The 22,105-nt window shown below is 39.1% G+C and overlaps 1 protein-coding gene across 2 annotated transcripts in view; it reads right to left on the reverse strand.

The window, feature by feature from the left end:
- NHS (NHS actin remodeling regulator) overlaps nucleotides 1-22,105 on the reverse strand; it is a 350,037-nt gene that overhangs the window by 31,190 nt on the left and 296,742 nt on the right. For both annotated transcript variants that reach the window (XM_027608735.1, XM_027608734.1), the window contains exon 3: nucleotides 19,181-19,314. In XM_027608735.1, the coding sequence (XP_027464536.1) occupies nucleotides 19,181-19,314 (134 nt within the window). The remainder of the gene's footprint in view (nucleotides 1-19,180; nucleotides 19,315-22,105) is intronic.

A 22,105-nucleotide genomic window follows, 5' to 3' on the forward strand; every position in this document is an offset into this window, starting at 1 on the left:
CAGTGTTGCATGCCCTGGGGTGTTTTTCACTTCACATTTCCAAGTAGAAAGGTTAGAGTTACAGAGGTGCCTAATTTATCTGTCCTAAGAGATTTAAAGATCATCCTCAGGATCCTGAAGGTTTTTGCACTTGGCAAATGATTATGCTAGAAGCCATAGTCCACTCCCAGTGGAGCTCCAAAGCATTGACTGTATTGTCACATTAGGTGCCTGGTTACATTGACTAACTACCTCCTTGTTTAGATTACTGTTAATCTCTTAGAAACATCGGATCTGGCATTGGTGGCACAATACGATGTGGCATTATAGACCTTTCAGCAAGCCGGAGCAGCTTATTTGCCCAAGTCAGCTTCAAGACCTCACTGAATCAGACAGTTGCCATCTTAATGTCCAAGTCTGTTCATTCATATATCTGCCCGTGGCTAACTTCCCCTGACTCATCACTTGCTTGTTTGTTTCCTTGCTTTGGAAGGAAGATGTGTACCCAATTCCTTAGGAAGGGAATGGCTAAAGAATATCACTGCAAAGGAAAGGGAGAGGGATGGGGAACAGAGGAGCAGCCAGGTGGGATGGTTGAAGTATAAATGAATGAGGAATTCTGTAGAAATATCATTCTGGCTTTGTGATCAAGTGAGGTAATATAGGAATCATACAAAAGAGAAGAATTTTCTGATACTTATCTATCAGTACCTCAGAGGCTCTTTGACTTGGTTATTTAAAGTTCCTAAGTTTATGGCTTTTCCCTCTTTTGGTGTTTGAAAACTGTTTGAATGCGTGGTTATGCCTTATTGTTCTATTTAAAATTATATTCATCAATCCATCAATAAATATTCTTGGTTAAAATGAAACAAAACAAAAACACTTCTTTTCAGAGTTACTTAGGTTTAGCTATATTCTTTCCCACCTCCTTCAGTGTAATTATGATATTCATTTGAAATATAGTTAGGTTTATTTGTTACTGTTTGCTTTTCATTTTGGGCTCTCCTCACATTCTGGTTCATATTATTTATTTATTGGGGGAGCTGGTATGTAAAAAATTACCTGGGTTCCAAGAGTTAGACCTACCCAAAAAACATACTCAGAGAAGAGTCACTCCTTCAACTCTACTGTCTCCTTCCCATCCCCCATTCTTTCTAGTCTCTTGCCACTTAACCCCTGTTGGTAAAACAATCTCATTAGTTTCTGATTTGTCCTTCCTGTACAGTTTTGCAATAATGCCTGTTTTGAAAAAGCAGGTTTGTGCCAATGTGATTGATATATCTTAGAGAACAGTTTGAGCTTCATGCGAATTTCGTGTTTGCTTATGGACAGTTTCACGCATGAGAAATTCTAGGTGAATCCAGAACGTACACCCAGCTGACCTGAGCTGGGTAAGAATACCTAAAATGCACATACTTCAGACATCTCTGAGTTCCCCTGGTTCACCCGTGTCTTAGAAGCCACACCCATACAACCTTCCGCCCCTTTGCACCAATTCACAAGCTACAGCCATCCTGATCCCTATTGCACAAGCAAACTTAAGGGCTTTTTCTAGGTAAAGTGATATGTTTATTGTATATTTCTTAACTAATGTCTAAAATTGTGTTACTGCTTTTTTTTATTAGGTTCCTCTGTGTGTGTGTGTGTGTGTGTGTGTGTGTGTGTGTGTGTGATAGAAGAAGTTTATTGGGTGTTGTATCCTGTGTTCCCCATAAACCTTCTGGTTTTTATTGTGGAATTTTGCATAGTGTGGAGATTTTTAGGGATGAATATATTGTGTTACAGCAGAATTGACTTTCTTTAAAGACTATTTCTTTTACACAAGTAAGTGAATACCTGTATATTTTCTTCTATATCCTTTTTTCTTACATGAAGGGTAGCATACAATAGACATTCTTTTGAGCTTTGCCTTTTTAAAAAAGATATTTAACTTTATGTTTAAATTTTTTATTTGAGTATAGTTGACACCAGCTTAGTGATATGACAAGTCTATACATTACGCCATGTTCACCACAAGTGTAGCTACCATCATATTATTATATTGCTATTACAGTATCATTGACTGTGTTCCTTAGGCTGTCCCTTTTATTCTTACTCATTCCATAACTACAAGCCTGTATCTTCCTCTCCTCTTCACCAATTTTGCCCAACCCCCCCACAGCCCTCCCCTCTGGCAACCATCAGTTTGTTCTCTGTATTTATGTCTGATTCTGCTTTTTGTTAATTCATTTATTGGTTCTTTTTTTTTTTTTTAGATTCCCCTTATGAGTGGAATCATATGGCATTTGTCTTTCTTAGTCTTATTTCACTTAGCATAATATCCTGTAGGTCCATCCATACTGTCTCAAGTGGCATGATGCCATCCTTTTTTGTGGCTGTGTGATATTCCGTGTAGATGGATCTTGTGTTTTTTTACTATGCTGTTTTTATTTTTACTTTTTTAATTTTTTAAAAAGATTTTATTTATTTATTTGACAGAGAGAGACACAGTGAGAGAGGGAACACGGCAGGGGGAGTGGGAGAGGGAGAAGCCGGCTTCCCGCGGAGCAGGGAGCCTGATGCGGGGCTCAATCCCAGGACCCTGGGATCATGACCTGAGCCGAAGGCAGACGCTTAACGACTGAGCCACCCAGTTGCCCCTTTTTAAATTTAATTTTAAATTTATTTTAATTCCAGTATAGTTAACATACAATGTTATATTAGTTTTAGGTGTACAATATAGTGATTCAGCAATTCCATACACGACTCAGTGCTACTCATCATGACAAGTGCATGACAAGTGCACTCTTTAATCCCCTTCACCCCCCTCCACCTCCCTTCTGGTAACCATCAGCTTGTTCTCTACAGTTAAGAATTTGTTTTTTGGTTTGTCTCTTTTTTCTTTGTTCGTTTGTTTTGTTTCTTAAATTCCGTGTATGAGTGAAATCCTATAGTATTTGTCTTTCTCTGATTTATTTTACGTGACATTATATCCTCTAGATCTATCCATGTTGTTGCAAATGGCAAGATTTCATTCTTTTTTATAGCTGAGTAATGTATATATATATACCACCTCTTCTTTATCCATTTGTCTATTGGACAATTGGTTGCTTCCATAATTTGGCTATTGTACATCATGCTGCCATAAACATAGGGGTGCATATATTTTTTCGAATTCGTATTTTTGTATTCTTTGGGTAAATACCCAGTAGTGGAATTACTGGATTATATGGTAATTCTAATTTAATTTTTAGAGGAACCTCCATACTGTTTTTCACAGTGACTGCACCAGTTTGCATTCCCAACAGTGCACAAGGGTTCCTTTTTCTCCACATCCTTGCCAACACTTATTTCTTGTCTTTTATTTTAAGACATTCTGACAGGTATAAGGTGATTGTGGTTTTGATTTGCATTTCCCTGATGATTAGTGATGTTGCACATCTTTTCCTGTGTTGGCCATCAATATGTCTGCTTTGGAGAAATGTCTGTTCAGGTCTTCTGCTCATTTTTAATTGGATTGTTTATTTTTTGGTTTTGAGTTATGTAAGTTTTTCATACATTTTGGATACTAGCCCTTTATTGGATATGCCATTTACAAATATCTTTAGTAGGTTGTCTTTTAGTTTTGTTGAGTGTTTCCTTTGCTGTGCAGAAGGTTTTTATTTTGAGGTGGTCCAAATAGTTTATTTTTCCTTTGTTTCCCTTGCCTCAGGAGACAAATCTAGAAAAATGTTCCTATGACCGGTGTCAGAGAAATTACTGCCTGTCCTCTCTTTTACAGTATTTATGGTTTCAGGTCTCATATTTAGGTCCTTAATACCTTTGAATTTATTTTTGTGTATGGTTTAAGAAAATGGTCCAGTTTCATTCTTTTACGTGTAGCTGTCCAGTTTCCCAGCAGTATTTGTTGAAGAGACTGTCTTTTTCCCATTGCATATTCTTGCCTCTTTTGTTGAAGATTAGCCATATAATCGTGGGTTTATTTCTGGGCTCTCTGTTCTGTTATCTATGTATCTCTTTTTGTGGCAGTACCATACTGTTTTGATTACTATAGTTTTGTAGTATATCTTGAAATCTGGGATTGTGATACCTCTAGTTCTGTTTTTTTTTTTAAAGATTTTATTTATTTATTTGACAGAGAGACAGTGAGAGGGGGAACACAAGCAGGAGGAGTGGGAGAGGGAGAAACAGGCTTCCTGCCGAGCAGGGAGCCCGATGCAGGGCTCTATCCCAGGACCCTGGGATCATGACCTGAGCTGAAGGCAGATGCTTAACGACTGAGCCACTAAGGCACCCCAGTTCTGTTCTTTTTTAGGATTGCTTTTGACTATTTGGGGTCTTTTGTGGTTCCATACAAGTTTTAGGATTATTTGTTCTAGTTTTGTGAAAAAATGCTTCTGGCAGTTTGATAGGGATTTGCATTAAATCTGTAGATTGCTTTGGATAGTATAGACATTTTAACAGCGTTTGTTCTTCTGGTTCATGGGGATAGAATATCTTCATTTGTATCATCTGCAATTTCTTTCATGAATGCTTTAGAGTTTTCAGAGCACAGCTCTTTTACCTCCTTAGTTGAGTTTATTCCTAGGGATTTTATTATTTTTGGTGCAATTGTAAATGGGACTGTTTTCTTAATTTCTCCTTCTGCTACTTCATTATCAGTGTATAGAAATGCAGTGGATTTCTGTATATTGATTTTGTATCCTGCAACCTTACTGAATTCACTTATCAGTTCTAGTAGTTTTTTGGTGGTCTTTCAGGTTTTCTGTACATAGTGTTCATGTCATCTGTAAATCATGCAAGTTTTATTTCTTCCTTACCAATTTGGATGCCTTTTATTTCTTTTTGTTGTCTGATTGCTGTGGCTAGGACTTCCAGTACTATACTGAATAACATTGGTGAGGGTGGACATTCTTGTCTTGTTCCTGACCTTGAGGGAATAGGTCTCAGTTTTTTTCCCATTGCGTATGATGCTAACTGTGGGTTTTTCATATATGGCCTTTTTTATGTTTAAGTATGTTCCCTCTAAACCTACTTTGTTGAGGTTTTTATCATGAATGGATGTTATAGTTTGTCAGATGCTTTTTATGCATCTATTGAAATGATCATAAGGTTTTTTTCCTTTCTCTTGTTGATGAGATGTATATTGATTTATAAATAGTGAGCCATCCATGCATCCCTAGAATAAATCCCACTTGATCATAGTGAATGATTTTTTAATGTATTGTTGGATTCTATTTCCTAATACTTTGTTAAGTATTTTTGCATCTATGTTAATCAGAGATATTGGCCTGTAGTCCTCTTTTTTTGTAGTGTCTTTATCTGGTTTTGGTATCAGGGTAATACTAGCCTCATAGAATAAATCAGGAAGCTTTCCTTCCTCCTCTATTTTTTGGAATAGTTTGAGAAGAATAGGTATTAACTCTTCTTTAAATGTTTGGTAGACTTCACCTGTGAAACCACCTGATGCTGGACTTTGGTTTGTTAGGAGTTTTTTGATTACACACTCAATTTCATTGCTGATAATCAGTCTGTTCAATTTTCTGTTTCTTCCTGATTCAGTTTTGGAAGGTTATATGTTTCTAGGAATTTATCCATTTTTTTTTTAGGATGTCCAATTTGTTGGTGTATACTTTTTCATAATATTCTCTTTTAGTTCTTTGTATTTCTGTGGTGTTGGTTGTTATTTCTCCTTTTTTATTTCTGATTTTGTTTTGAGTACCCCCCCCTTTTTTTGATGAGTCTGGCTAAAGGTTTATCAATTTTGTTGATCTTTTCAAAGAACCAGCTCCTGGTTACAGTGATTATTGTTTTTTTTAGTTTCCATTTTGTTTATTTCCGTCCTGATGTTTATTATCTCCTTCCTTCTACTGGTTTTGGGTTTTGTTTGTTCTTTTTCTAGCTCCTTTAGGTGTAAGGTTAGGTTGTTAATTTGAGATTTTTCTTGCTTCTTTATGTAGGCCTGTATTGCTATACACTTCCCTCTTAGAACAGCTTTTTCTGCATCCCAAAGATTTTGTACTTTGTGTTTTCATTTGTCTCCATGTATTTTTTTTTATTTCCTCTTTGACTTTTTGGTTGACCCCATCATTAACCAATAACATAGCATGTTATTTAACCTTCATGTATTTGTGTTCTTTCCAGATTTTTTCTTGTAGTTGATTTCTAGTTTCATAGCTTTGTGGTCAAAAAAGATGCACGGTATGACTTCAGTCTCTCTGAATTTGTTGACACTTGTTATGTGGCCTAACATGTTATCTATTCTGGAGAATGTTCCATGTGCACTTAAAAGAATGTGTATTATGCTGTTTTAGGATGGAATGTTCTGAATATATCTGCTAGATACATTTGGTCCAATGTGTCATTCAAAGCCACTGTTTCCTTGTTCATTTTCTGTTTGGATGATCTATCCATTTATGTAAGTGTGGTGTTAAAGTCCCTTAGTATTATTGTATTACTACCAATTATTTGCTTTATGTTTGTTATTAGCTGCTTTATGTATTAGGGTGCTACCATGTTGGGTGCATAAATATTTACAATTATTATATCTTCTTGTTGGATTGTTCCCTTTATGATTTATAGTGTCCTTCTTTGTCTCTTGTTATAGTCTTTGTTTTAAAGTCTATTTTGTCCGATATTAGTATTGCTACCCTGGCTTTCTTTTCACTTCCACTTGTATGATAAATGCTTTTCCATCCCTTCACCTTCAATCTACATATGGTTTTAGGTCTGACATGAGTCTCTTTGTAGGCAGCATATAGATGGTCTTGCTTTTTTATCCATTCCGTCACCCTATTTCTTTTGATTGGAGCATTTAGTACATTCACAAAGTAATTATTGACAAGTGTGTGCTTATTGCAATTTTGTTACCTTGTTTTATGGTTGTTTTTGTAATTCTTCTCTGCTCCTTTCATGCTGTCTTCACACATGATTTGTTGGCTTTCTTTAGTAGTATTCTTGGATTCCTTTGTCTTTATTTTTTACATGTCAATTACTGGTTTTTCATTTGTGGTTACCATTAGGTTTGTATACAACATCTTCTGCATATAGCACTTTTTGATATTGAGTTGATAGTCACCTAAGTTTGAACCCATTCTTTACAGTCCTCCCCGCAACATTTTGGGTAAATGGTATCATACTTTACTTCTTTTTATTTTGTGAATCCCTTGACCGATTTTTATAGATATACTTATTTTTACTAGTTTTGTGCTTCCTACTTTTTTTTTTTTTACTCGTATGGTCTTTCGTTTCCACTGTTGAGTCCCCCTTGACATTTCGTATAGGGCTGGTTTAGTGGTCATGGTTTCCTTTATTGTTTGTCTGGGAAACTCTATCTCTCCTTTTAGTCTGAATGATAGCCTTGCTGGACAGAGTATTTTTGGCTGCAGGTTTTTTTCTCTCAACACTTTGAGTATACCATGTCACTCCCTTTTGGCCCACAAAGTTTTTGCTGAAAAATCAGCTGATAGCCTTTTGGGGTTTCCCTTGTATGTAACTGTTTTCTTTTTTCTTGCTGTTTTTAAAATTCTCTCTTCATCATTAGTTTTTGCCATTTTAATTACTATGTCTTGGTGTGGACCTCCTTGGGTTGATTTTGTTGGGGGCCCTCTGTGCCTCCTGGATGTGGATTTCTGTTTTCTTCCCTAGATTTGGGAAGTTTTCAGCTATTATTTCTTCAAATAAATTTTCTGCCCCTTTTTCTCTCTTCTCCTTCTGGGACCCCTCTAATGTTAATATTCCTAGGCTTGATGGTGTCCCTCAGTTCCCTTAATCTATTTTCAGTTTTTATTCTTTTTTCTCTCTACTATTCCGCTTGATTGCTTTCCATTACTCTGTCCTCCAGGTCACTGATCTGTTCTGCTTTCTCTAGTCTACCATTTATTCTGTCTAGCGTATTTTTTATTTCAGTTATTGAGTTCTTCATTTATGATTGGTTCTTTTTTATGTTTTCTATCTCTTTGTTGAGGGTCTCACTGAGGTCCTCCACTCTTTACTCAAGTCCAGTGAGAATCTTTATGACAATTACTTTAAATTCTGTATCAGGCATATTACTTATCTCTGTTTTGTTTAGCTCTCTTGCTTCAGTTTTGTCCTTTTCTTTCATTCAGGATGTATTCCTGGGTCTTCTCATTTTGTCTAACTCTCTGTGTTTTGTTTTTCCATGATAGGAAAGTCAGCCATGTGTCCTGCTCTTGAAAGTAGTGGCCTTATGAAGAAGAGGTCCTATAGTGCCCTGCAGTACAACATTCCCTGTTCACCAGAACCTGGCACTTCAGGGGTGGTCTCCTATATATGTTGCATGTGTCCTACTGTTGTGGCTGTGCTGTATTTGCCTTCAGTCCACTTGTCTCCAATGGCTCTTTTTGCCTGTTGTAGGCAGGGTTTGGTTACTATATTGTTAGTGGGCCAGTCTGGGGCCACTTGGGCTTAAGTTGAGTTAGATCAGGCTTTTGCCAGAGCTGTGGTAGCATCAAACTGCTGGTTACTTTCCCTGTATTGTGCCCTGAGAAGATTTCCTTGGTGGGCAGGGCCTGCAGTCAGACCTGATGTCTGCCCCCAGCCCATTGCTGGGGCCACAGTCATACTGGTGTGTGTGGTTATTTTCCCCAGGAGTCACTTTGGAGTGGTGCTGGCTCCTGTTGGGGCTGCTTGCACACAGCCAGGCTTTGGCACTGCTTTGGATGGGCTCTGGCCAAGGGCATATTGGAAGGGGCATGTCTATAGGGAGAATGCAGGGGCCAGGTGTGTGGTGCCAGCGATGTTTGAGCCAGTCTGCTGTGGGTGGGGAGCTGCAGGTGCCCAGGAAAACTCCTGTGGAATCCTGCTGGATTGGAGGGGACAGATCCGCAGAAGAGCATGGGGGCCAGACGCAAGCTGTTAGCAAGCTAGGTGGAGAGTGTTGTGCTGTGGTTGTTCCTGCAGGTATCCATGTATCTAGGTGGGGGGCAGGGGAGGGAAAGGGCACCCACCAACTATTTTGTTCTTGGAGAAGTCTCCCAAGTTCCCTGCCCCTCCAGCACATGCTTTGAAATTAGTAAATAAATCTCCTTCCAGTATATATCAGGCAATTTTCGAACTATTGCTTCTGTGCTGTATCTCAGTGGGGCTGTTTGTTATGCTGCCTCTTTAAGGGTGGGAACTCAGTTCCCCATGACCTTCTCAGCTCCTGCAGGACTGAAGCTGCTGATTTTTAAAGTTCCAGGTGTTAAGCCCTACTGATTGTAAAAACTTGCAAAGCCAGGCCCCTCTGGCCTTCAAAGCCATATGTTATGGGGATTCATTTTTGCAGTGCAGTCCCCGTGCCTGGGGTGCCTGGTGCAGGGTTCTCTCCTCTCCCTTCTTTGTGCTTGCAGCATCCCTCCCTCCTGTGGACAGTCCTGCTGGTTTGTTTGGCTCCACACTGCAACTCAGCCCTTCCTATCCTCTTTGATGTGGCCTCTTCTCTACATTTAGCTGGGAGAGAATGTTCTGTCAATCTTCTAGTTGTTTTCCGGTTTATTTACACTGATGTGGGTGTTTTCTAGTTGTGTGTGTGGGACAGACGAGCCCAGGATCCTCCTATTCCACCATCTTTCCTGGAAATCTACATGGGTCTTTTTTAATCTATTCTGCCACCCTACATCTTTTGATTGCAAAATTTAGGCCATTTACATTTAAAGTAATTATTGATAGGTATGTACTTATTGCCATTTTTAAATTTGTTCTCTAGTTGTTTTTGTAGTTCTTTGTTCCTTCTTCTCTTGCTCTCTTTGTGTTTGATGAGGTTCTATAGTGTTATGTTTGGCTTTCTTTCTATTTTTTGTATATCTATCATAGGTTTTGGGTTTGTGGTTATCATGAGGTTTGGTCATTTAAGTTCAAATACAGTCTAATAAAAACAGGAAAAGAAAAGAAACCTTAATTTCTCTTCCCTTTTTACTCCCTTCTCCACGCTTAATGTATTTTATCATATTTTACATTTTTCTATTCATAATTTTTATGTCTAATTATAGCTATTTCTTTTCCACTTAAAGAAGTCCCTTTAACATTTCTTGTGAGACTCATTTAGTGGTGATAAACTCCTTTATCTTTCATTTGTCTGGGAAACTTTAACTCACCTTCAAATCTGAATGGTAACCTTGCCAGTAAAGTATTCTTGGTTGCAGGTTTTTTTCCTTTCAAGAACTTTAAATATATCATGGACTCCCTTTTGGCCTGCAAAGTATCTGCTGAGAAATCAGCTGACAGCCTTATAGGTTTTCCCTTGTAGGTAACTTTTTGTTTCTCTCTTGCTGCTTTTAAAATTCTCTCTTTAACTTTCACATTTTAATTATTGTGTGCCATGGTGTGGAACTCTTGGGTTCATCGTGTTTGGAATTCTGTGCTTCTTGGACGTGGATATCTGTTTCCTTCCCTAGGTTAGGGAAGTTTTCAGTTATTATTTCTTCAAATAAGTTTTCTACACCTTTCTCTCTTCTTTTGGGACCCCTATATCGTGAATGTTCACTTGATATTGTCCAAGAGATCTCTTAATCTAGCCTCATTAAAAAAAAAATTCTTTTCTTGGGGCGCATGGGTAGCTCAGTTGGTTAAGCGTCTGCCTACAGCTCAGGTCATGTTCCCAGGGTCCTGGGATCGAGCCCCACCTTGGGCTCCCTGCTCAGCGGGGAGTCTGCTTCTCCCTCTCCCTCTACTCCTCCCCCCCCCCCAGTTTGTGCTCTCTCTCTGTCTCTCAGGTAAATAAATAAAATCTTTTTTAAAAAAATTCTTTTCTCTTTTTGCTGTTCAGTTTGTGTGCTTTCCATTATGCTGTCTTCCAGAGTGCTGATACATTCTTGTGCATCCTCTAATCTACTATTGACTCTATACAGTATTTTTTATTTCAGTTGTATTCTTTAACTCTGATGGATTCTTTTTAGTATTTTCTATCCCTTTATTGAAGGGCTTATTGAATTCTTCCACTTTTTTCTCCAGCCCACTGATTATCTTTATCATTATTTTAAATTCTTTATTAGGCATCTTTATCTCTGTTTCATTTAGGTCTTTTTTCTGAGGTTTTTATCTTTTTCTCTCTTTTGGATCATATTCCTCTCTCTCCCCATTTTGCTCAACTTTTGGTGTTTCTACGGATTAGGCAGAAAAGCTACTTCTCCTAAACTTGAAGGAGTGGTCTTGTGAATGTTGTCCTCTCTGTAGACTGTGTGTGTTTGGTGACTTTTGCTGGCTGGCTGGAACTGTGGCTGTATGTGTTAGTTACTCTTTTAAAACTGTGGCTTTTTTAAAAAAGGTTTTATTTATTTATTTGACAGAGAGAGACAGCGAGAGAGGGAACACAAGCAGGGGGAGTGGGAGAGGGAGAAGCAAGCTTCCTGAGGAGCAGGGAGCCTGATGTGGGGCTCGATCCCAGGACGCTGGGATCATGACCTGAGCCGAAGGCAGACGCTTAACGACTGAGCCACCTAGGCACCCCTAAACTGTGGCTTTTTATAGAAAGAAGAAAAAAATAAAATTAAAGAAAACATTTTTTTAAAAGAAGAGGAAAAGAAAAAAAACAAAAATAAAAACCAAACAAGACAAATTTAAAAATAAAATAATTTTTTCAATTAAAAACAAAAACATGGCTTATTTTCTGTGCCCCAGCACCACAGGGTAGTTGTGGGCTTGTGGATTCTAGGCTAGCTGAAGTTGTAAGCTCACTGTGAGCCAAACCCTGTTCTGGTATGGGCTTTTAGGGTGGGGGGGAGAGAGCATCCCAGCTGTTCTTCTGCCCTTTTAAACTATGGCTTTTTTTTTTTTTCTGTGTCCCATTGTGACCAAGGTTGGTGTGGTCTTGCAGACCCTGGGCTTGCTGAGGTCAAAAGCTCCTGGTGATGACCAGACCTGCCAGTTATGGCATCCAGACCCACCACTTACAGCATCTAGCTCCTGTTCCTGTCTGGGCTTTTAAGGTGGAGGGGAAGAGAGTGTTCCCATGGCTATTTGGCCCTTGTAAACTTGGCTTTTTTTTTTTTTTCTGTGCTTTGGCACAACTGAGGCTGGTATGGGCTTATGGACCCTTGGCTTGCTGAAGTTGCAAGCTCCCTGTGAGGAGCAGACCCACCTGCTATGGAGTCTGGACCCTGCTCCATGCTAGGCCTTTAAGGTGACGTGGGAACATAAACTGTGTCGTTCTCCAGCTGCTCTGACCTGGAGAACATTCCCACACCTCCACTGCTTGGCAGAGTTCTAGTGTTGTGTCCTTTATATGCTACTTGCTCTTTAAAACTGTGACTTTTTTTTTCTGTGCCCAAGGACAGAGGGATCTGTTCCCAGTTCCTCCGGACTATCCCTCCCCACTGCTGTTCACAGTGTGAGTGTAGGGGTTTCCTTTGTTACTCTATCTCTCTTGCTGTTCTCTCCATCTTTGGTTGCTCAGAAGCTGTTCAGTCCGTCCTCAGTTCTTATTCAGGAGGAACTGTTCTATTAATAGGTGCAATTTGGTGTGTTCCATGGAGGAGGTCAGTTCAGGGCTTTCCTACATTGCCATCTTGTGCTGGAACCATGGGCTTTGCTTTTTTCACTTAAGAATATGTCCTGGAAATCACTCCTTATTAGTTCATAAAGATCTTCCTCATATTTTTTTTTACAGCTGCATAGTACTCCATTGTGTGGATGTCCTGTAGTTCATTCCATCAATACAGGCACATGTGCCACAGAAAAAGGGCTAATATCACTCATAGATAAATATCTCATAAATATATCCATCTACATATAGGCTCTTGGTTGTTTATAATATCTTGTGATTTTAAGCAACACTGCAATGATTAATCTTTTTGTATTAATGGAGGTGTATGTTTAGTGGGATTGCTAGGGCAAAAAGTAAGTGTATACGTAGTTTTGTTAGATATTGCCAAATTCCCCTCCAGATAGGTTGTACCAAGTTTGCATTCTCACTAGCAATGTTTGTGAGTGCCTGTGTCCCCCCAGTTTCACCAGATTATGTTGTCATATTGTTTAATTTTTTCCAGTCTAATTAGGTGATAAATGATTTCTCAACATAAATGTTGTTTGCATTTCTCTAATTATGAGTGAGTTTGAACAGTTTTTCTTAAGTTTAAGCAACATTGTTATGTGTTTTCTGGATTGTCTGTTCAAGGCTTTTCCCCCATTTTTCTACCAGGTTTTTGTTCCTTTCTTTGTCCCTCAATTTTGAAGAGGTATTTATCTACTTAGTGATATTAGTCCTTTGTGGTATATATTGCACATATTTTCTGCCGATTCTTGCTTATCTTTTGACTTTATGGTGTTTGAGCATACAAAAATATTTACTGTTCAGATTTATCAATCTTATCTTTTACTGCCTCTGTATTTTGAGTCAGAGTTAGAAAGCCTTTTCATAGACTGAGGTTAAAGAATAATTCACCCCTATTTTCCTCTAGTACTTGTATGGTTTCATTTTTTATGTTTAGGTCCCTGATCCATTAGGAGCTCAATCTTGTGTTTGGTGTGACGTATGGATCTAATCATGGTTCTCAACCAGGGGCAATTTTGTCTCCCCAGGGGACATTTGGGGCAGTGTCTGGAGACATTTTGGGTTGTCAAAAAAAAAAAAAAAAAAAAAACTAGGGGGAAGAGTGCTCCTCGCATCTCTTGGGTAGGGGCCAAGCATGCTGCTAAACATAGCACAGTGCACAGGACAGCCCCCACTGCAAAGAATTATCGGACTCAAAATGTCAGTAATGCCAAGGTTGAGAAACTCTGATGAATTTTTTTCTTTTACCAAGTGGCTACCCAATTGTTCCAACATCATTTAAAAAATTCCCATCTTTTGCCTCAGTGTTTAGGGATACTGCCTTTATCATAGATTATGTTTTCATATATATTCAGGTTGATTTCTGGACTTTGTATTCTTTTCTAGTGGCATATTTTTTTTTCTACTGGTATATTTTTCTATTCATATATTAGTACCACACTATTGTAATTATAAAGGCTTTAAAGATATTTTAATGCCTGGTAGAGGTACTTACCCCTTATTGGTTTCCTTTGTCAATGTTTTCCTGGCTGTTCTTGTATGTTTGTTTTTCCATAAAAACTTTAGTATCAATGGGTCTAACTCCATTTAAAAGAAAGCTTATTGGTATTTTTTCACTGAGGTTGTGTTAAATTTATAAATCAACTTAGAACTTACCTACTTATAATGCTGAATCATTCTTTCCAAGAATAGGGGACATCCTTCCATTTGAGAAAATCTAATTTTGTGTTTTTTAGGAAAGCTTTATAGTTTTTCTCATACAGGTTTTGCACATTCTGGTAAATTAATTCCTAAGTATTTAATCTTTTTGTTATTGCTGTAAGTGGAGTTTTCTCTACTACTAGGTCTTTTAATTGGCTATCATTTGCGTAAATGAAGGCTATTGATTTTTGTGTGTATGTATTCTGCTACCTTACTGAATTCTTTTAGTGTTTTAGTTTTATCATTGATTCTCTACCAGGAAAATCCTATAGTATCATATCATCTGCAACTAGATATAGCTTTACTTCTTCCTTACCAAATCTTATGCCTGTAATTGATTTATTTTGTCCAATTGCATTGATTAATCTCTCTAGTATAATATTAATTAGTAGCAGAGATAGTGAGCCTCTTTGCCTTGTTCCTGATTTTAGTGGAAATGCCTCTAGTATTTCCCCTTTTAAGAAACTGGCTTTAGAACTAAGATATGTATATATATATATTTTTTAAAGATTTTATTTATTTATTTGAGAGAGAGAGAGCACGAAAGGGAAGAGGGTCAGAGGGAGAAGCAGACTCCCCGCTGAGCAGGGAGCCCGATGCGGGACTCGATCCCGGGACTCCAGGATCATGACCTGAGCCGAAGGCAGTCGCTTAACCAACTGAGCCACCCAGGCGCCCAAGATATGTATATTTTATCATGTTAATGAAGTACCACTCAATTCCTATTTTCTCAAGTCTTTTTATAAAGAATAGGTGTTGAATTTTATTTAAGGCCTCTCTGGCGTCTACAGAGATAATCATATGGGGTTTTTTTTCCTTTAAATATGGTATATGATACTAATCGATTTCTTAATATTGAACCAACCTTCTATTCCTAGAATAAATCCCATTTAGTCATGGTATATTAATTTCTTAAACGTGGTATTGTTTGCTCACATTTATTATTTCCGCATTAATATCCTGAGTGATATTGGTCTATATTCCCTCCCCCTCCCTCCCTTCCATTCTTTATCAGGTTTAGGTGTCAAACCTTCATAAAATGTTCATAAAAGAAATGGGGAAGTTCTGTTTTATTTTCAATGCTCTGAAACAATTTATAGAGCATTGGGATTATCTGGACTTGGGAGGTTTAGAATTCCTCTGGAAAACCATCTGGGCCTGAGATCATCTCCTTTGCTACCCTTGAAGGAGGAAGATTCCCAGATGGACTTTAAAATTGTGAGAGAGACCTTGAATTTTCAGCTGACACTGGGTTTTAAGCTAAATTGGCTGGTCAGTTTCCTTTGTGTTCCTCTTGGAGAACTTGTGATTTAAATTACATGTCAAGAAATCAAGCATCCCCTCTTTCCACTTGCAAGAGCTATGAGGCTACTTTGGAGCCATCACCAGATATAAACAGAGGACACTGTACCTCTTGAAAATTCAAAATATACCAATGCACCCTTAGGATTTCACTGCAGTTTGGGAACCACAGGTATATAGCCTTCCAGCCTTTTTTCCAATGCATGTATGTATATACACTCACATATACACTCATAGATATTTTTGAGCTCATACCATACACAATTTTATACACTACTTAAAAATCTCTGATGATAAAATATATACATTTTCCATGTCATTGAATATTCTTTAGTAACACTATTTTTGATACTGTAGTCTATCCTATGAATATATCAGAATTAAGTACCTACTGTTGGATATTTAAGATATTTGTAACTATTTTTCCTAGTTCAGTGAACATCCTAGTGACTAAATCTTTGCATTGCCTTGGGATAAATTCCTAGACATAGAATTGCTGGATCAAAGGGTATGAATATCTTATAGGGTTTTTTTTTTTTTTGGTAAAGATTTTATTTTTTTAAGTAATCTCTACACCCAATGTGAGGCTCAAACGACCACAACCCTGAAACTGAGAGACGCATGCTTCACCAACTGAGCCAGCCAGGCGCCCCATCTTGTAAGTTGTTTTTTTTTTTGGCCACATTTTTTATTGAAGTAGAATTGAGACACAGTGTTACATCAGTTTCAGGTGTACAACAGTGATGTGACAAATCTATGCTACAGTATGTTGTGCTCACCACAAGTGTAGCTCCCATCTGTCACCATACAAGGCTATTACAGTACCATTGACTATAGTCCCTATGCTGTACCTTTTATCCCCATGACTTATTCATTCCATGACTGGAAGCCTGTATCTCCCACTGCCCTTCACCCATTTTGCCCATCTCCTCTTCCCCTCCCCTCTGGCAACCATCAGTTCGTTCTCTGTATTTTTGGGTCTCTTTCTGCTTTTGTTCGCTCATTTGTTTTGGTTTTTAGAGTCCACATACAAGTGAAATCATGGTATTTGTCTGACTTATTTCACTTAGCATAATTTGTATCTTATAGTTTGATAAATATTGGGAAATTGCCCTCTAGAAAGAGTGTAACAACTTATACTTTCTCTAGTCTTATATGTGAGTATGTTATAGGCTTTTCATTTGATGGTAAGAGTTTGATTATAAGTGATTATGAATATAGATTCAGAAATTTGTGTGTTTTAGGCACTATACTAGGCACTTTTTCATACACACACGATTTAATTGTATTTACATAAGCCTGTTTTAAATCTTCTTAACAACCTTGTAAAATTGAAGTTATCCCCATTTCACAGATAAACTGGGACTCAAAGATAAAACTTTTTCAAAATCACGCAACCAAAGAAATTGTAGAGCTGGGAGTTAAACCTAGTTAGACCCATAATCTTATTACTATATCACTGATACTTCATGAACTTGATTGATGATGATAATGACTCATACATATTGAGTGCTTATTATGCATTAGGTACTATTTACATGTATTAACACATTCAGTCTTTGTTTCAAACTTATGAGGTACTATCACTATTATCCCTGAGACACTGAAATGATTAACGTGTTCAGGGTCACACAGCTAATAAATGGTAGAGCTGATATTCAAATCCAGGCAGTTTGACTTCACAGTCTGTACCCTTAATGACCAAACTACAGTATGACAGTTTGCAGAGTTGTGGAAGATTGTGTATCAGAATCTCATTATGAATGCTTTTTTCTGTCGCTGTCTTAAGAAAATATCCAGCAGTATGGTTGCAAATTTTCTGTCCCTGTACATGCAGCCTTTTCTCTGGCAGCAATATACGGCCCTTGTAAGCTTAATGCATAGAATTGTGTTCTATTCAGAGTCACCTCCAGGTCTGAGGGATATAACTTGAATGGAAAATCTTCCCGTGAACTTGGTGACCCAAACTTAATCAAATAAATGAAACAGTATTTCTAAAGTAATTGGGGAGATCTTAAGTATTATCATTTGAGATGGGTACACTTTCTGGTTTACATAAGTGTGCTCTAGACTCCTCCTCTTATTGATGTTTGTTGGGTAAATGAAGCACCCTCATTGTTATTTTAGGCTTTTTCCTATAGCCTTACTTTGGTATTTAGGTATTATTAAAAATTATGCAGATTATGACAAATGGTGTTATTTTTATATCATTTCTGTAAATGCTCAACATTATTCTCTCCCACCCGCCCCCCTGAAAAAAACAACTTAATGAGCCACAAAACATGTTATAATGAATGGAAAAATATTTTTAGCATTTTTATGCAGAAAATGCCTCATTAAAAGCAAATGCTTTAGCAAGCAGATTTGAGCTTAATAAAACTTTTGTTGAGCAGGAGCTTTTATGACAAATTACTAGCATGTGTAACTATTCTATATAAAGACCTAGAAAGCCCTAAGAGTCTCTCACCTTCCTTTCTTATCCCTGGGACTGCAGCAACATAGTTGAGTGTGACACGGCACAGAGGAGACTCGATGAGCCTGAAGAACATGGAGCCCATGGTGCAGCCACAAGTAAGAAAAATATCTATGTATTGGTCAATATCACTCACTGTTTTATCTGGCTGTGTAATAACATGCAGATTCATTTAGATGAAGTCTGTTCTTAGCTGGATGTTTGGCATCCTGCAGTCCAGATATTTTGCATCTGTTTTGCATATTGTAAAAGCCATAAGGGTGCAGGGTTTATTACTATACATAGAAACTTAATTTCAAGTACTTGGACCCACACTCGTAACTTCTTTAGACTTTGGGCCTCAAACTGTAATGACAAGGGAGCAGGGATCTAGCCATATGGGCTGATTTGGTCACAGAAATCATAGCCCCTCACTTCAGTGATGCCCTCCTCAGAGGCACAAAATGCTCACCTATCCCCACCAAGGCCTTAGAAAGCACACTTGTAGTGATGATGTTTGTAGGTGTTGTGAGCTGGGCTCAGCTTCATCTGTGAGTCATACGTGGGGGCTTGGGCTGAGTTACAGGCACACCCACCCAGGCAAAGCTGAAATCACCAGCTGATGAGGACACTCGGGTAACTGGTTACCCCGCAGCACTAGCCTTCCTTATAGAAAGGGGAAGCATAAAAGGATGACATGGCTCATCTTCAAGTGGTGATTTTTCACATCATGTAAGTTTTTTTTCCCAACCCACCCCACCGAGTCATCTACACCATCACCTGACCAGTAACAGTGAACATTTATTGAGGTCTAAGTCCGTGCCAGGCACGTTGCTACATTATTTCCATGCCTTATCTCATTTACCCCTCAAACTGTATGAGCTAGGTGCTATTGATATCCCCATATTACAGATGAGGGGACTGAGGACAAAGAAGTAACCTGCCCTAAATCTTTCAGCTTGTATGCAGAAAAATGAGTGTTTGAAGCAAAATTTTCCCCCTGATTTCAGAGTCCTTAATTATTATTGCTTTGCTGCACTGTACAACCAGTTAACTAAAACAAAACAAAACAAAACAAAACCTCTGTATTCCCACTCTATTCCCCAAAAGACGCATGAATGAAAGAGGGGAAAAAATCCAGTCGCTCTCAAATGCCCATGACTTGTTCTCTTAGGTGGCCCAGCCTCCTCCACTAGGAGGAAGGAAATGGACTCCCAAGACCCACTCATGCTTCCCGATGAGCAAGGCCAGGGCTGCGGGATGGCCACCAAGCTCACCGTTAAGAAGTGCCGGTCCTTAACTTCGCGCCTCCTCTGGCTGTGAGCTGGGGGATAGGCTGGCAGTGGAGGAGCTGCTACGGAAAGGGGGACAGCAGCTCTCTGCTCCCGGCGGTCACTCCGGCTCCGGTGTTCTGGGGGCAGAGAAAGTAATGATACAGAAACATCCTTGGCATTTTCCATTTCTCTTTCCCCCTTGGGAGGGTGAGCAAAAGGCTAGAAAAAAGTGAGTTTTTCCTAATCTAGCTCATCTGTATACCAAATAAGATTTTCGGAATGGTTTCAAACTAAACTTTCACTTCACAATAATATGTAAATGGGCACTTATATTTTAGTGGGTCCATCTCATAGTGAGATGGCTCGCTCTGAGTTTGGAAAAAGCAGTGTATTTTCAACGTGCTTCATTTCAAAACAACATGAGCAAAAAAAAAAAAAAAAGAAGTCTAGAGTAATGGTGGAAGCTTTGCTGACACTGATGCTGGAGTGGATCATAGGCACAGGCATGCCAGAGCCTCTTGGGGAGTGGCAGGAACAAAGGCTCACAGCCATCCAGTGGGTGGTGGAGTCAGCTCACACTGGCTCAGGGCTGCGGGCTGCTGCGTGGTCAGGAATTTTGCAGGCCAGTGGTAGCTTGAAATTGGCCACGGTGGGGGTATTTACATCACAGAAATTAGTGGGTGTTACACATCAGGGCTTTTATCTTCTTACCATCTATCTATTTATCTATGTTTTCTTTTCTAGAGAGCCTGTGACCAGCGCACCATTGCAGCCATCTAAGCTCTGTCATGCCTAACACTCAGAGGGCTTTGAAATCCTAGGCTCCTTGAGAAAGTAAAGGAAACCCAATGATGACAGCTTTATCCCTAAATCAGATGATTTAGGGATAAAGCTACCTCTGAGGAGAGCCAAGAGATTTCTGTTTGTGGGATAAAGTGGTCCTGACTTCACAACAAGAATCACTGAGAACCCAAGAGCACAGTTTAGCTTTCTGGGTGTTTCAGTGAGCTACAAAGCACACCCTGCCCAACACACTGGCCACAGTAAAGGCCACCCTGCCTGCAAATCCAGCCCACGCTCATGCCTGGGGCCTCCTCGTCTAACCCAGATACACAGTCACCATATAGGTAGTCTGTGCTAAACTGCTGCCACAGCCAGTGTTTAGCAGAAATCCCTTTTGAGATAAATGTCTTCCTTGTTAAAGTGTCTACCTCCAGTGCCACCCTCTTTTTTCTCTGCAAGCAAACAGTGGGCTTTTCTAAATGGGCAGCACAAGGAAAAAGTTACATTTTTAAAATTCATAATGAGGAGTAGAATACAGGTGTCACTGGTTAGGAAAAGGTTGGAGGAAGGGGGTCGGGAGGGAGACATCAATTCAATTTCCCATTTAGTTGCTCCCTTCCTACGGTTTCTTAAATCTCTCTTTCATTTGCCCTAGGCTGGGAGGAGGCAGGCTAGATTAATAGCTCCCTAATAATATTTTTTTCTGGCGGTGTGGTGGGGACGACATTCATCTGCTAGAGTCTAAAACTGCAGTAGACTTTTGGTCCTTATTCCTTTAGACCAGTGGAACTTAGACCTCAGCCCTGAAACTTGAAAGAAAATATAAATATCTCTTTATAGCCACTTAGTAATCTCTCTCCCTGTCTTACAAACATAAACAATGGCATCACTTAAAGCCATTATTGGCTCTGAGTATAAAGAATTGCCAAGAAAAAGGGGAAAGAAAGAGGAATCAGATTCTAAATAATTCAAAATCCAATGAGGTGTAACTTGCTCTGGGAAGCCTTCTCTGAAGCTCCATGGCATGATTAGTGCCTCTCCTCTGAGTGCCCATAGCCCTGTGCTGAAATTACCTGGTTACTTGTCTGTCTCCTTCACCAGACAGGCATTCCCTGTGCACAGGGACCAGATGTTAGTTATTGCTCTCTGAATCCTAGGTTTAGCACAAGGCTGGGGCCTCAGTAGGCTTTGCTGAGGGGTTTGCTACTGGGCAGATCTTGAAAGCAGTCAATTTCTAGGTTCTGATCTCAGTCCTCCCAGCTCTCTCCTTAGAGCCTCACCCCCAAAAAGAGCACAGCGCTGCTGCCACCACAGCTTTACTTGTCTGGGCTTCATTATCTACTCAGTCCTGGTGGAAGCCAGGATCTTCCAGCTGTCCAAATAGAGAACCTCCAGGGAAGCTCACTGCGGCATCTGCCGAGCAAGGCCGTTGTCTGGTAAGTGTTAGTCAAGGCCACCAGATGGCGGAAGTGGTATTCTGATGAATGCACTGCTAAGCTACTGTTTCTTGGACAAGGTTAAAAAAAAAAAAAAGTCACTTTCTAATTTTAATTCCACACTGCATGTTTTTAATTCTGTGATGCCTATAATTCCTGTTTATGGCTCTCTGCAGTGCTATTAAAACTACTACACCCAAGATTTGCTGTTGAGACAACCTCAAAGAAAGCCAGTCTGTGGAGGACAAGATGCAGCTCCACAGTCTTCCTTCTAAAACCCCAGGAGGCATTATATTCCTCTCTCAGCCCCCAGGAGGAAGTTCTGAGAAAACTGATATTGGTACTTGCTGTTCCTCAGTTCTGTCATTAAGTCCAAACCCGACAACACAGTGAAATGTGATAGCTTACAAGCCGCTTAGTGTTATCTGGTTGAATCTGGAAAAATCTAATCAGGGATGATTTATGAATAATAATAAAAGGATAAAAATAATTATGTCTAAAGGGCTAACGTAACTCAAGCTCTCTGATGATGGGATCAGAGAAAGTATCTAGTGAGAATGATCAGATTCCTGTGTCATCATTCTGTGCCCTTAATGCTCAACCAGTTTCCTACAGAGTTTGATTTACTTACACACACATTCATTGAGGACCTACTCTATGTCAGGTTCATGCTAAGTGATTTGAATAAAAAAATTAATAAGACACCATC

This window comes from Zalophus californianus, chromosome X, assembly GCF_009762305.2.
Source record: "Zalophus californianus isolate mZalCal1 chromosome X, mZalCal1.pri.v2, whole genome shotgun sequence".
Classification (NCBI taxonomy): domain Eukaryota; kingdom Metazoa; phylum Chordata; class Mammalia; order Carnivora; family Otariidae; genus Zalophus; species Zalophus californianus.